This window comes from Scyliorhinus canicula, chromosome 5, assembly GCF_902713615.1.
Source record: "Scyliorhinus canicula chromosome 5, sScyCan1.1, whole genome shotgun sequence".
In the NCBI taxonomy this organism is placed as follows: Eukaryota; Metazoa; Chordata; class Chondrichthyes; order Carcharhiniformes; family Scyliorhinidae; genus Scyliorhinus; species Scyliorhinus canicula.
The window spans coordinates 225,021,614-225,037,996 of NC_052150.1; the positions used below are offsets into that span (position 1 = coordinate 225,021,614).

General features: G+C 48.6%; 1 protein-coding gene across 2 annotated transcripts in view; it reads right to left on the minus strand.

The window, feature by feature from the left end:
- Window positions 1–16,383, minus strand: part of LOC119966625 (uncharacterized abhydrolase domain-containing protein DDB_G0269086-like) — a 229,516-nt gene that overhangs the window by 71,362 nt on the left and 141,771 nt on the right. For both annotated transcript variants that reach the window (XM_038798629.1, XM_038798628.1), the window contains exons 20-22: window positions 8,566–8,604; window positions 7,487–7,519; window positions 5,418–5,456 (exon numbers count right to left, since the gene is read on the minus strand). In XM_038798629.1, the coding sequence (XP_038654557.1) occupies window positions 5,418–5,456; window positions 7,487–7,519; window positions 8,566–8,604 (111 nt within the window). The remainder of the gene's footprint in view (window positions 1–5,417; window positions 5,457–7,486; window positions 7,520–8,565; window positions 8,605–16,383) is intronic.

Sequence of the window (16,383 nt, forward strand, 5' to 3'; positions counted from 1 at the left end):
GCCAGCAAAACTAAAGAGCTGATCATTGACTTCAGGAAGCAAAGTACTGTACACACCCCTGTCAGCATCAACGGGGCCGAGGTGGAGATGGTTAGCAGTTTCAAATTCCTAGGGGTGCACATCTCCAAAAATCTGTCCTGGTCCACCCACGTTGACGCTACCACCAAGAAAGCACAGCAGCACCTATATTTCCTCAGGAAACTAAGGAAATTCGGCATGTCCACATGAACTCTTACCAACTTTTACAGATGCACTATAGAAAGCATCCTATCTGGCTGCATCACAGCCTGGTATGGCAACTGCTCAGCCCAGGACTGCAAGAAACTTCAGAGTCGTGAACACAGCCCAGTCCATCGCACGAACCTGCCTCCCATCCATTGACTCCATCTACACCTCCCGCTGCCTGGGGAAAGCGGGCAGCATAATCAAGGATCCCTCCCACCCGGCTTACTCACTCTTCCAACTTCTTCCATCGGGCAGGAGATACAGAAGTCTGAGAACACGCACGGACAGACTCAAAAATAACTTCTTTCCCGCTGTTACCAGATTCCTAAACGACCCTCTTATGGACTGACCTGATTAACACTACACCGCTGATGCTTCAGTGGATGCCGGTGTTTATGTAGTTACATTGTATACCCTGTGTTGCCCTATTATGTATTTTCTTTTATTCACTTTTCTTCCCATGAACTGAATGATCTATTGAGCTGCTGGCAGAAAAATACTTTTCACTGTACCTCGGTACACGTGACAATAAACAAAATCCAAAGTCCAAACTTTAGGCTGGCTTCAGGTGAATGAGTGACTGTTGTGTCCCATCTATGTTCTGGAACTCCAGATCTTTCTTCTTGCCATTGCGTTAGGTTGTCGGGCTCATTTGGCATCTCGGTTTGACTTTTGTACCATCATGTAGCCTCAATCTTTCATTTTTGGGTCACTATGCATGTATCTGTAAAGGTCAATATGCTGCATGATGCACCAGTGCTTGTTTGGAATTTCTTGTTTGCAGCACGTTAGCATTGTGGATAGCACAATCGCTTCACAGCTCCAGGGTCCCAGGTTCGATTCCTGGCTTGGGTCACTGTCTGTGCGGAGTCTGCACATCCTCCCCGTGTGTGCGTGGGTTTCCTCCTGGTGCTCCGGTTTCCTCCCACAGTCCAAAGATGTGCAGGTTAGGTGGATTGGCCATGATAAATTGCCCTTAGTGTCCAAAATTGCCCTTAGTGTTGGGTGGGGTTACTGGGTTATGGGGATAGGGTGGAGGTGTTAACCTTGGGTAGGGTGCTCTTTCCAAGAGCCGGTGCTGACTCGATGGGCCGAATGGCCTCCTTCTGCACTGTAAATTCTATGATCTCTGATCCTTTCCCTGTGCTGTCAACATGGTAATAGTCACAAACTACTTGTTCCCTCTTGACTTGACTGAACCAACCTGCTGTATCGTGTATGATTCTTCATCAGATTCATCTGCTGATAAAGGTAAAGCTGCCATGGCCCCAGATGACCAAAGGCTGCTTTCCCCTTTGAGGGGGATTGCTGACCGGTGATGATTTAACCAGAGGATCTCACAGCTCAGGTGAAGGTGTGACCTTCATGAATAACTTTTGCCGGTATGGGAATTGAACCCGCGTTGCTGGCCTCTCTCTGCATCATGAACCAGCTGTCCACCCCACTGAGCTAAACCCATGGAAGCCACCCTCAGCCATCAGAAAACCCTCGGGGGTGCACTGCCAGTGGGCCCAGAGAATCCCGCCAACAGTGAACGGCCCGGGAATTCTGGCCAGTATTTTCATCATGCCGTTTGGGATTGTTCCAGTCTTTTGACTCAGACTGTCTCAGAGTAAAGGTCTGGTCTGCTCTGCCATACATCTGCTCAAGCTGACCTTTCACAACCTCCACATTTCAATACATGTCTGTCGCTTTCTTCAGCATCAATTTCTCATCTCTCATCAAAACTTACTTCGGCCACATTTGGAATATTGCGGCGTGCAGTTCTGATCGCCACACTACCAGAAGGACATGGGTGCTTTGGAGAGAGTGCAAAGTAGGTTTCCTCGGATGTTGCCAGGTCCGGAGGGTGTTGGCTATGAGGGGTTGAATAAACGTGGATTGTTTTCATTGGAAAGATGGAGGTTGAAGGGAGACCTGATTGAGGTCTACAATATTACAAGAGGTATAGACAGGGTGAATAGTCAGAAGCTTTTTCCCCCAGAGTGGAAAACTCAATTACAAGGGGGCACAGAGGTTCAAGTTGAAAGAGGGAATGTTTTGGGGAGATATGCGGGGAAAATTTTCACACAGAGGATGGTGGGTGCCTGGAATGCGTTTCCAGTGGAGGTGGTGGAGGCAGTCATTATAGCAACGTTTAAGATGTATCGTGACGGACACATGAACGGGCGGGGAATGTAGGGATATAGTTCACTTGCGGAATAAGAAGTCGGCCTAAATAAGGAATCCGGATCGGCACAGGCTTGATGGGCCGAAGGGCCTGTTCCTGTGCTGTAATGTTCTTTGTTCTTCTTTGTTTCATGAGACTTGCCCTCTCTGCAGGGTCTCTCCCACCTAAGATCAAGTTGTCTTTAGTCAGACCATCTTTTAGCTGTCCAAATTCACAAAAGTCAGCTGTGTGACTGCAATGAAATGATATTCATCAGCACCATGCATTCAAGGTTCAAAATGTGCATTTTCAGGCTTTCAAAATCTCTGCCAACTGTTATCTTTTCTCAGCTGTTAGACTTAGGGTAGTATACCCTATATATAGGTCGTCTCTCTCCCCAGCAGTGTTAGGAGTGTGGCTATTCTTATCGGCTCAGGCTTGTTAACTAAGCCTGTTGCGATTTCATAGCATTGGCATTGTCAGTGGAAAGACTTGTCAGTTTTTCCACGCATGTTTTTTCAACTGGACTCGAGATGGGATTGGAAAATAATTACAGCAGCAATTTTTACTCGCTCAGTAATTTACTTGCAGCCTCGGACTGTGTTTCTTTCGTCCTTTTTCTCTGCAGCAAGCAATTTCAAACCCAACTAACCATGGCAGCCTCCCAGTGATTTTCCAGGATGGAGGACCCCTTACTCATCTGCATGAGCCACAGAGGGGCTCCCTTTTGGCAATGACCATCACGGGCATCCATTACTGTCACGGGGTCTGCACCATTCCAATCGTCTGCTTGCCTGCATGACCCCAATGGATAAAATAAAAAATAACCCCAGTTATTGAAGAATAAAGGGAGTAAGGGTTATGGTGTTCGGGCCGGAAAGTGGAGCTGAGTCCACAAAAGATCAGCCATGATCTCATTGAATGGCGGAGCAGGCTCGAGGGGCTAGATGGCCTACTCCTGCTCCTAGTTCTTATGTTCTTATTGCGGGCGCAACAATATGGACATGAACTCCTCTTTTCTTACTGCCTTAGCATGGGTACCTCTATTGATGATGTTGCCAAGGCAACCAATCTACCGCCTTCTGATTGACTTGGCAGTTCTGTGAGGAGGTGCCCCCGTCAATTGGACAATGGTCTTAGTGGCAACCTCTAAATTGGCCGCTGTCAGCAAAATGCCTTCCCCAGGGTCCTGCGTGACTCCTGCTCTTGGTCTGGAAAACAGGACTACCTACCTTTTGATACATTGGGAATATATTTTATATTTCCTCCCATACTTGCGGTATTGTTTAAATTTCCTCCATGACACTGAGAATGTACTTTACATTTCTTCTGAGACATTGAGGATGTGTGGAGGGAATGCAGTTAAATTTCCTCTTAGTTATTGGAGGTGCATTTTAAAATTCCCCATTGTCATTCTGGATAGTCAGAGGCTTTTTCCCAGGGTAGAGGGGTCAATTACTAGGGGGCATAGGTTTAAGGTGCGAGGGGCAAGGTTTAGAGATGTACGAGGCATGTTATTTTACACAGAGGGTAGTGGGTGCCTGGAACTCGCTGCCGGAGGAGGTGGTGGAAGCAGTGACTGTCATAATGTACATCTATGTATATAATGGAGTGCAGACAGGCAGTGATTGACACATAGGATGACCAGTAAGCACACAGAACAGAGCAGCCAATCACCAGACAGGACACTACCACTATAAAGCCAGAGGGCACTAGGTTTCCCGCTCTCTCTGGACCCAGCCACTGAGACAGTCAGAGCTCGTGAGCTAGCAAACACCATGTGGTAGCTAGTAAGTCTGGTCAGGCTAGTACCAGGTCTCCAGTCAAGTCAATATAGTTAACCCACAGTTAAACATGTATAGTAGTTAAGACGTTAAATACAATCGTGTTGCATCTTATCAAGTGTTGGACGTCTGTCTCTCGCTACACTGCATCAAGTACAGTCCACATCAACCCAGCCTGCCTAACGCATCATGGACGATAGTGACATTTAAGGGGCATCTTGACAAATACATGAATAGGATGGGAATAGAGGGATACGGACCCAGGAAGTGTAGAAGATTTTAGTTTAGACGGACAGCGTGGCCGGCACGGGCTTGGAGGGCCGAAGGGCCTGTTCCTGTGCTGTACTTTTTTTTGTTCTTTGTTGGACACATTATAAATTTCCCAATTTTACTTAGAGTCCTCATTTAATATTGATACAGCAGGCTAATGGACATTCATATTCATAAATACTTCTGTTAGATGCAATAAAATGGTAAATTAGCGAATGTGTGGAGTATGGCATTGCAAAGGAATGTAGAAGATGTTCTTTGAGAAAGAAAGAAAACGCATTCCACACTGACAGACATCTGCTAAGATGATGCTGCAGCTAATTTGATTCCACGATTTCAAAAAGACAAAGCTGCCTTGGCCAAGTATTCGATTCACATTGAATAGTCTCCTTTACCCAAATTTGTTTTGTACTGGAGTTTCCTAATGATGTAGAACATAGAACATAGAACATTACAGCGCAGTACAGGCCCTTCGGCCCTCGATGTTGCGCCGACCTGTGAAACCCCTCTGAAGCCCATGTGATGTGAACTTCTTACACCTCCAATCTTTGCAAATTAGCATGTGACATTTGGGAGCAGAAATCGACCAGGGGTAATTTACATTTAGAGAAAATGCTGGAAAATCTCAGCAGGTCTGGCAGCATCTGGAGGGAGAGAAAAGAGCGAACGTTTCGAGTCCGATGACTCTTTGTCAAAGCTTTTCTCTCCCTATGTTGCCAGACCTGCTGAGATTTTCCAGCATTTTCTCTTTCGTTTCAGATTCCAGCATCCGCAGTAATTTGCTCTTAATTCACATTTAGATCAGGACGATTTGTATTATTTCTCCCCTTACAACGTATTTTAACTTAAAAATACAGCAAATGCCAAATCTGTAACTCATATCAGAATTCATGTTACATTCCTCCATCCAGATCGAAACTTTAAACTCACTTTAGATTTTAAACAAGACACTTGTAATATCATTTACACCAACTATTCTAATAACTTACGCTTCTGTATTTGAGCATTTTCCTTCTGCAGCATATTTTCTGTTGACAGAGAATAAATTTGCTTAACGTTAAGCACTGAATTAGTTATCATGTACAATTCAATAGTTCACCACTAAACAATTCCTTTGTGAATGTTGAAAGTTGGCAGTTATTTTCTCTTTCCAAACAATCGCTTAAGCAGTGCCACTTGAATTTCGAAAGTAAATTCACTGATTCCACGGTCTCAGTATGGAGACCACTTTTTTACTATCAATGCAGTTTTTTTTGTAAAACCTCAAAACGTAAAAACAATGGACCTTTGTCACTCACAACTATCCCCATTTGTCTTTTTTTTAACTCAACTCAAATTCACTTCAAGTCGTCTAAATAGTGTTTGGAGTGAACAATTCAATCGATTGGTTCACTAATTAATAGCAAGAAGCGAAAGGTAAAAGCAAGAGCAGACCGTACCGTCCCTCACTCCACCATAACCATGCAATGTGATCATGGCTGAACTTCAGCCTCTAACACAATTTCCCACCCATTCCTGATATTACTTGAATCCCCAAAAATCTGCCGATCCCAGCCTCAATTATATTCAAAGGTGGAGCATCCACAATCGTCTGGGGTAGACAACGCCAAATGTTCACAAGCCCTTATCTCAAGTCTGTACTTCCATATATATACCTTCTAAAATCCACAGAATCTCTACAGTGCAGGTGGAGGCCCATTCGGCCCATCGAGTCTGCGCCGATACTCTGAAGAAGAACTCTACCTAGAGCCACTACCCCGTCCTAACCCCGTGACCCAGTAACTTAACCTGCACATCTTTGAACACTAAGGAGCAATTTAGAATGGCCAATCCACCCATCCTGCATATCTTTGGACTTTGGGAAGACACCAGAGAACCCAGAGGAAACCCACGCAGTCAAGGGGAGAAATGAAATGAAAATCGCTTATTGTCACAAGTAGGCTTCAAATGAAGTTACTGTGAAAAGCCCCTAGTCACCACATTCCGGCGCCTGTTTGGGGAGGCTGTTACGGGAATCGAACCGTGACATTCAAACTCCACGCAGACAATAAGTACCAGAGTGGTTAGCACTGCTGCCTCACAGCGTCAGGGACTCAGGTTCAATTCTGGCCTTGGGTGGCTAGTTGAGAGAAAGTTAGAAGTCATATATCCCATATTCTGATGAGGTTCGTTACAGCCTTTCAGATTTCGACTTGGGGGCTGAACTTCCGTGACCAAGATTCTAGTTTTTAATGATGTAGAGATGCCGGCGTTGGACTGGGGTGAGCACAGTAAGCAGTCTTACAACACCAGGTTAAAGTCCAACAGGTTTGTTTCAAATCACTAGCTTTCGGAGCACTGCTTCCTCAGGTGAATGAAGAGGTATGTTTGACATAGCTCTGTTCAAACCTACCTCTTCATTCCCTGAGGAAGGAGCAGTGCTTCGAAAGCTAGTGTTTGTAACAAACCTGTTGGACTTTAACCTGGTGTTGTCAGACTTCTTACTAGTTTTTAATGACATAATTGCTTCTACTGCTAGTTTAATGCTGACGCTGCTGGAGTACATCGGGTCAGGTGACCTGCATTTAATTTGGATGTGTTTGGCAGGCATCCATGCTAGATAGGGGGAAATTCAAGGCACTAATGTGCCAGGTTTTGAATGGGGTTGTTGAAGACCCTTTCTCCAAAAGTAGAGAAAAACACATTCAAAATACTTCCTTGTCAGTGTGTGGTTGCAAACATTTTTGAAAAATTCCCATTTCCGAGGTTTAAATCATGATCATAGCCTTGAAATCCCTCCACAGTGGAGTTCATACCAGCCCTTCAGAATACTGGCTTCCAAACTTACATCTCCCCTTGCGTGGGCAGAGGGTCTGTTGTGCCCCTGTCACGGCTACAAGAAACCATAGCAATCCAGGACATGTTATCTCCAGGTTTCCCTGGAGTTCATGGCCCTCTTCGCAGACTGACTGCAGAGTCTGCCTGGTTCGCTGAACATCACTGCTCTGCTTAAAACACATTTTTTAAAAAAAACTGCTTAGCCATCTCTGGCATTGACTTTCTTCATAAGAAAACGTACCTATTTCCACGGCTCGATCTGCTAACAGCTTCTCTGTTAATAAAGAAAACGATTACTAAAGTGCTGTCTTCTTCATTAAAATAACTACTAAAGATGTCACAAGTAAAGAAGTATGATAAAATGCAAAGTTGCAATAAAGTTAGAGTCAGGTGTGCAACGACCCACAATAGGTGTTTAGATTTGTGTTTTGCGTTGTTGGACATTCAGTCTTGTTAAAAGTATCATGTCGCTCTGTAAAGGCCTTATAAACGACTCCAAAGTCAGGGGGTGGAATTGTCCGGCGGCTGGATACTCCGATCGGCCGGCAGCGCATCCGGAAGACACCCAGGGGTTTCCCAATGGCATGGGGTGGCCACAATGTGCGACCCCATTGGCCGGTTGCAGGAAAGGAGAATCCTGCTGCCAACGGGGGCCCGCCACTCCGGAAAACGCGGCTGACGGACTGGAGAATCCCGCCCAGGATATTTCATTTCCTTTGTTGGTTTCAATCGCTCCAAAGAATCAATGACAATTAGCAAAAAATAGTTCAGATTTAGATGTCACCACCTAATGTCAAAATGTAGCAACTCTCTTTGTAGTATTCAATCTGTCCGATTGATGTAGTATGGCTAGAATTCTCCGTTTGTTCACACCAACCGGAGTCTCCGTTCCTGCCCCAGTGAATGGCTGAGACCCAAATTCTCCATTCTCGCTGCCAACTGTAGCAGGGTGAATTCGGAACGGAGAATCACAGCCAATATCGCAAACCTGTCTTGCCAAACAATTGCAATTTCGTAGTCAACTTTTATCTGTTGCAGAGGTCACCAACTCCTTGGCTTTCCATGGTAATAATTTTAATTATATCTGTTGCCATCAAGTTTTTTTTAAGCAATGTCGACAAAAATTAAGAGATACTTTGGAGTAACTTAAAAGATCAAGGTCAATTTCATTACTTCCGATAAAATTAAGAACTCACTTGACCTGTGGTTTACTGGTTTGTGACATGGAATAAGTATCTACAAAGATCATAGTGGTTTGAGCCCTATGTTCTATCCCATTGGACTGTCCTTTTACCACAAACCATATCCTCTGGAACTTACGTTTTTGTATAAGTTGCTTTTCTTCAATCAGCAACCAATCTGTGGATAGAGAATAAATCAGCTGAGTCCTCGTGCTTTAAAATAATCCACTGTTACAACTGAATATCTTTGCAAAGTAATGACATTGATAAAGCATTCTGGCCGGAATTCTCCGGTTATTGGGATTCTCTTTTCCCGCTGGCTGTGCAGCCACGCCAGCAGGTTTCATGGTGGTGCGGGGTGGTTATTATGGGAAATCCCATTGACAATCGGTGGGAAGACAGAATCCCACCCCCAACGAATGGCACGTGGCTGAGAAACAGGGGGCGGCGGACTGGAGTACCCACACTTTTTGAAAGACAATTTCAAAGCAGTCGAGGAGCATTCTTGGAAAAGGAGAGACTTCCATCAGGAGACTGCCAATGTGAAAATTAAAATTCAGTGATCTCAGAATGATAAAGCGAAGGAATGACCTTTCCATGACCTATCTCCTCAGATCCCAGAAGGATTGGGTTTTTGGGAATTAGGGGGCGGATTTCTCCGTTCCAGCGGCAAAGTGCCGGCGGCAGTGGAGAATCCGCGGGTGTATCACGATGGGAAAATCAGCGGGAACCCCTCACTGATTCCGGTACCGGTGAAGGGCTAGCGGATCGCGCGGAAAATGGCCGGAGAATCGTCGGGTCCCGAACCGCGAATGCGCAGGTCTGACGAGCAGCATCGGCTGCACCGAAAGCCATGGCGCCGGCAATGCTGGATACCTAGCCCGCCCACCCTGACCCCACAGCCCATTCCCTGTCCACCCCCCCAGTACTCCCCCCAACCCTACCAGGAGCACCCCCCCCCCCGCCCAGTGGCATGGATCCCGGGTGAGTGTGGTGGCGCTGGGCACTAAGCTGCCAGCAGGTAGACTGCCTTCCATGTGGAAAGCAGGTCAAATTCCATTTGCTGTTTTTTTTTCCCTCTCCGCTAGCAGTTCCACGACTGGGGCCACTGATCCACCTGCAGTATGGAGTCTATCAGCCACTGCTCAGTTTGCCTTTGTTTACTATCCCCAGGGTCCCCATGGTCTGTCACTGTGCTCGCTGCGGTAAATAAGACTGTCCTGCCCAATATGACCACACCCCCCCCCTGTCCTGGTATTGAAACAAGAGTGAAATATTTGTCCCACCCAACCCGTCCTTACTCCCTATCGGTCTCTCTGCCTCAGGTGTGTTTCCTGTTGGAAGGCTACATCCACCTTCAGATGGGCTAGGATCTCTTCACCGACCTGTTGAGGCCTCTCGTATTCCATGTTAGCCATATTCACCTTGTGGGCCCAGCCCAGCCTGCTCGGGCCTGTCCTTGTTCTCGGGCCACTATCATATTATTTGTTTCCTCTTTCTCGCCGTCCCTGCATGCAACCCGTTGCAACCAGCACTCTACTCCTTCCCCACCCCTCCTGTCGCTCCCCATCGCCCCCCTTGCCCTTGTGTTTCCGTCTCCTGCTCACCCCCTCATCTGTACCCTCCCCCCCCTCCATACCCCTGAACCCCCTTCTTTTGCCCTATTTCCCCTGAACTCTTCTGTTTCTCCTTCCTCCTGCCAGGGATAGCCTCTCTCCTGGGAGTCGTGCCGTTGCCTCCTCCTTCATCGTACTCCCGTACACCAGCTTTTTTTAAAGTTAGATTACCCAATTATTTTTTTCTAATTAAGGGGCAATTTAGCGTGGCCAATCCACCTACCCTGCACATCTTTGGGGTTGTGAGGGAGAAACCCACGCTGATACAGGGAGAATGCCTTGTTTGTCCTGCCCAAGTACATCACCTCACACTTACTCGGTTTTAATTCTATTTGCCATTGATCAGCCCATCTGACCAGCCCATCGATATCCTTCTGTAATCGAAGGCCATCCTCCTCACTATTTACCACCCCACCAATTTTCGTATCATCCACAAACGTACTGATCAACCCTCCTACATTCATATCTAAATCCTTTATATTCAACAAGGACCCCAACACTGATCCCTGCGGGACCCCAATGGACACAGGCTTCCAGTCAGAAAAACATGCCTCGACCTTCACCCTCTGCTTCCTGCCACTCAGCCAATTGTGGATCCAATTTGCCAAAATCCCTTGGATCCCAAAGGGCCTTCACTATCAGTCTCTCATGTGGGACCTTATCAAATGGCTTTGCTGAAGTCTAAGTGTACAACATCGAATGCATTTCCCTAATCTGGGCACCTCTTTGCAAATCTCCTTAAGAAAACCGTGCTGACTGTTCTTGATGAATCCCGGCCTCGTTAAATGCAGGTTAATTCTGTCTCTCAGAATTACTTCCAAACATTTCCCCACCACTGAGGTTTGGCTGACGGGCTTGTAGTTTCCTGGTTTATCCCTTCCTCCCTTCTTGAATAATGGTACCACATTGGCTGTCCTCCAGTCCTCCGGCACCTCTGCTGTGGCTAGAGAGGAATTAATCCCTGTGGATTAACTATGCTACCATGCTGCCCGTCCACAGTCCAGGACCGCCCCCTCTCTTGTCGGTCCTTATACGGACTGGTTCAAAAGGTTCTCCTGGATGCATTTTACAAATTCCGCTCCCTCTAAACCTTTCATACTTTGGCTTTCCTCCCTTGCTATTTCCTCCCTTGCCTCATACATTTGCCTGGGATACATAGATTTCATAGAATTTACAGTGCAGAAGGAGGCCATTCGGTCCATCGAGTCTGCACCAGCTCTTGGAAAGAGCACCCTACCCAAGCCCATACCTCCACCCTATCCCCATAACCCAGTAACCGCACCTAACACTAAGGGCAATTTGGACCCTAAGGGCAATTTGTCATGACCAATCCACCTAACCTGCACATCTTTGGATTGTGGGAGGAAACCGGAGCACCCGGAGGAAACCCATGCACTCACGTGGAGGATGTGCAGACTCCACACAGACAGTGACCCAAGCTGGGAATCGAACCTGGGACCCTGGAGCTGTGAAGCATTTGTGCTAACCACTATGCTACCGTGCTGCCCATCCACAGTCCAGGACCGCCCCCTCTCTTGTCGGTCCTTACACGGACTGGTTGAAAAGGTTCTCCTGGATGCATTTTACAAATTCCGCTCCCTCTAAACCTTTCATACTTTGGCTTCCACAGTAAATAGCGGGAAAGTTGAAACCTCCCCCTACCCTGTTACTTTTACACTTCCCTGAAATTTACCTCCATATTCTCTCTTCTATTTCTCCAAACTGTTTGGGGGCTGATAGAACACTCCCACCAATGTGATAGCTCCTTTTTGCTGTTTAAGTTCTACCCATATGGCCGCAGTCCTTACTTACTGCTGTAATTGATTCCCTGATCAAAATTGTGACATCTCCTCCTCTTTTACCTCCTTCCCGATCTCACCTGAAGTTTCTGTATCCTGGGATATTGAGCTGCCAATCCTGCCCCTCCTCTCTCAACCACGTCTCAGTGACAGCAATGATATCATACTCCCATGTTTTAATTAGTGTCCTCGATTCATTTGCCTTGTTCGTCGTACTCCTCGCATTAAAATAAACACCATCCAATCTTATCAAACTCCCTGCTGACTTAACTGGTCTAGACATTTTATACCCTCCTGACTCACTTGATGTCTCCACTACTTTTGGCTGTGCCAAATGTATCCAATGTGGTGATAACCACTGTAGATACGCATACTTGCAGTAGGGGGATGTATGCCTGTACCTGTAATACAGGTTCCTCCGGTAAGCCCCTGCCGGCTAGCTCCGCCCACAGGGAGCTTGTGTATAAATATGCGTGTGAGTCACTCAGACTCTAGTCTTCAGTTGCAGCCGGAGGAATAGCATCGCACAGCAATAAAGCCTCGATTGAACTTGTCTCTCGTCTTTGACTGCAATTGTTAGCGCCACAATTTATTGCTGTGTGATGCTATTCTTCTCTCTTTCTCTCAGGCCCTGCTAAGTTAGTTTAAACCCTCTCCAACAGCCGGTGATTAGACCATAAGACATAGGAGAGGAAGTAAGGCCATTCGGCCCATCGAGTCCACTCCACCATTCAATCATGGTTGATTTCAACTCCATTTACCCGCTCTCTCCCCATAGCCCTTAATTCCTCGAGAAATCAAGAATTTATCAATTTCTGTCTTAAAGACACTCAACGTCCCGGCCTCCACCGTCCTCTGTGGCAATGAATTCCACAGACCTACCACTCTCTGGCTGAAGAAATTTCTCCTCATCTCTGTTCTAAAGTGACTCCCTTTTATTCTAAGGCTGTGCCCCCGCATCCTAGTCTCCCCTGCTAATGGAAACAACTTCCCTACGTCCATCCTATCCAAGTCATTCATTATCTTGTAAGTTTCTATTAGATCTCCCCTCAACCTCCTAAACTCCAATGAATATAATCCCACGATCCTCAGACGTTCATCGTATGTTAGGCCTACCATTCCTGGGATCATCCGTGTGAATCTCCGCTGGACCCGCTCCAGTGCCAGTATGTCCTTCCTGAGGTGTGGGGCCCAAAATTGCTCACAGTATTCTAAAATGGGGCCTAACTAGTGCTTTATAAAGCCTCAGAAGTACATCCCTGCTTTTATATTCCAAGCCTCTTGAGATAAATGACAACATTACATTTACTTTCTTAATTACGGACTCAACCTGCAAGTTTACCTTTAGAAAATCCTGGACTAGGACTCCCAAGTCCCTTTGCACTTTAGCATTATGAATTTTGTCACCGTTTAGAAAATAGTCCATGCCTCAATTCTTTTTTCCAAAGTGCAAGACCTCGCACTTGCCCACGTTGAATTTCATCAGCCACTTCTTGGACCATTCTCCTAAACTGTCTAAATCTTTCTCAGCCTCCCCACCTCCTCAATACTACCTGCCCCTCAACCTATCTTTGTATCATCGGCAAACTTGGCCAGATTGGCTGGGGGGAAGTGCCCTGCACGGATGTGAGGGGTGAGGGGGAGGCCCAGGGGCCCCTTACTGTGGGTTGAGACTTGAGGGGTGTTTAGGGGTCGCGTCGGGGCATAAGAGATTGGGACACCATTTTTAATTGGCATGCCAATCTCTCGCTACACTGAGGAGGGACTAAGCTCAGCCTCTGATTCACCTCTGAGGCCCCGTGTCTAACCGGAGTCACATTAGATAACATTGTGTTGGAACTTCTGGTGGCGACATGTCGGTGGAGGTCAGACATTGGGTGGCTCCTGCTACAGTTTCTGGTTTTTAACTCTTTACCCCCAGTTTTGGGGGGATTTTTTTGAATGATTAGGTGTTAAAAGGTCTGAGGAGGTTGTGGAATGTTGACATTCCAGAAGAAGAATCAGGGAAGGAATGCAGTGAGTGAACATCCATCGGTGTGTGTGGCTGTCAGTCCGACAGGAGGAAAGGTGGCAGGTGCTTGTTCTTCAGGAAGGCCCGCTCCCATTATGGTGCAAAAGCTGACTGACGTGGTGTCGGAGGAGTGTGAGCGGCTGTTCGCTAAGCATTTTAATGTGCATCGGAAAGGGACGATGACCTCTCTCAAGCAGTGCGTAGGTGAGACTCTTGCCCTGAAAGGCGACTTAGACTAAGATGTCGATGGAGTTGCCGGAGCAAGGAGAGGTGTTGAAGGGGGTGGAGGAAACAGTGCCGTGGCACAGAGACCAGTTCACCTCTCTGGGTGAGGAGCTGTGTGGGGCGGTGGAGAGCAATAAAGGGCTGAGAGCCAAAGTGGAGGACCTGGAGAACAGGTCACATCGGCAGAATTTGAGGCTCGTGGGGCAGTCTGAGGGGGTGGAGGGCCAGAGGCCAACGCAGTACTGTGTGGAGATGTTGACTAACTTGTTGGGGTAGGAGGAGGACCCCACACTTTGCGAGTTGGACAGGGCTCATCAGTCGCTCCGGCTGAAGTCAAAGAGAAATGATCCATCGAGGGCTGTGATAATCTACTTCCACAGCTACCAGGTAAAGGAGAAGACCCTGAGATGGGCAAAGCAGGATTGAGAGGGCGAAGTGGGAAGACATTGGTATTTCAATATACCAAGATCTTAAGGCGGAGCTGGCGGGACGCCGGGTGAAGGCGGCATTGTATAATCGCAACGTGAGGCACGGATTGGTCGACCTGGTGAAGCTGAGGGTGACTCACAACTCAAAGAACTTTTATATTGAGGCGCTGGAGGAGGTGGAGGCATTTGTGAAGGCTGAAGGACTGTGACACGGATGCGTTTGGAGTTTGGTGATGTTGTCCTGAGGCCTCCAGCTGCGCGCTGAAGACTATTACCAATCAGGAATTGGCAATCGTGGTTAAATGAGCACTTCACACATGCCTAGTGGATTCCTGTGGGTGGGCGTAGCATGTGGGAGTCATTGCCTAGCATCCCAATCACACCTTGATGCCTGGACACTGCTCAAACACTGTGGGGGGTGCCACACCACACATGCAGAAGCTAACATCCGAACACCCAAGGGATGGCACACAGCTCCGGGACATGCCCATGGGCAGAGGGTGAGTGAGTGCCACGGGTAGGGGGGGGGGGAACGTATGCTTGAAGAGATGGGCTAAGGGTCCGGAGGTCAGCCCGCATTGCGGAAGGAAGTGACAGAGGCAACACAGCGGTTGTCCAAAAAGGTTTTTAATAAGTTGTACAATACTCAACTCCTGACGGTTCCATCCCCCCCCCTCCAACCCAAACCCCCCTCCCCACTCCCTACCTACCCCACCCCACCTCCTCCCCCCAACCCTGGTGCCCTCAATGATCCTCAACGTGCTTGGCCTTCCTCGCTCTGCCACTACGCCCAGGCGTTTCCCCGGGCGGCACATCCAAGGTGGAGGCAGCGAGCTGCTTACCTCTTCCCATGACCTTCAATGCCCCTGGCGAGCATCCTTCTGGGGCTCTGCGGCCCGAGGGCCCCGGCTCACTTATCGGCGACACTTGTAGAGCAGTGCCACCCTGTCCCGTGTGCCACCCTGTCCCGTGTGCCACCCTGTCCCATGTGCCGCCCTGTCCCGTGTGCCGCCCTGTCCCATGTGCCACCCTGTCCCGTGTGCCACCCTGTCCCATGTGCTGCCCTGTCCCGTGGGCCGCCCTGTCCTGTGTGCCGCCCTGTCCCGTGTGCCGCCCTGTCCCGTGTGCCGCCCTGTCCCATGTGCCACCCTGTCCCGTGTGCCACCCTGTCCCATGTGCTGCCCTGTCCCGTGGGCCGCCCTGTCCCATGTGCCGCCCTGTCCCGTGTGCCGCCCTGTCCCGTGTGCCGCCCTGTCCCGTGTGCTGACCTCGAGACGCAGCCTCATCAGAGGGGTTGAACTCTGAGGTGGTCACTGACATCACTCCACGGGACGGGTCCGGGTTGGCACTCAGTGGTCCATCTTCCTGGTCGGTGCCCTTCGGGCCCTGGGGTTCACCTTGGGACGGAGGGGCAGCTGGATCGAGCCCCCGGCTGCCCCTGCAACATCTGGCTCTGCCAACCCTGGCCATTCCCCATGGCCCGCATAATCATGTTGATGCCCTTGGCGATGTTCCTCAGTGACTGGGCCATGCTCTGCAGCGCTTCAGCAATGCCCACCTGCGACTGGGACAAGCTCCGCAGCGCCTCGGCCATGCCCATCTGAGAGCGGGACATGTGCCGTTAAACGTCATCCCAGGCAGCACTGGCTGCCTTGTGGCTGACTCTGTGGGACCCTCGGGGGAACAGGCCATTCCTTCCGGCCTCCACTGCGTCTCGGAGCCTCCCCAGGTCAGCATCCCCAAATTATGGGGCCGTTCTCCTCAGCACCAGTATTGCGAGCTGGCTGGGGTTGGCTGAGTAAATGCAATTTAACTGCTGCTCGACCTTGTCAGCGGGGGGGGGGGGGCTGGCGGGCGCCGTACCGGTGAATCAGCTGG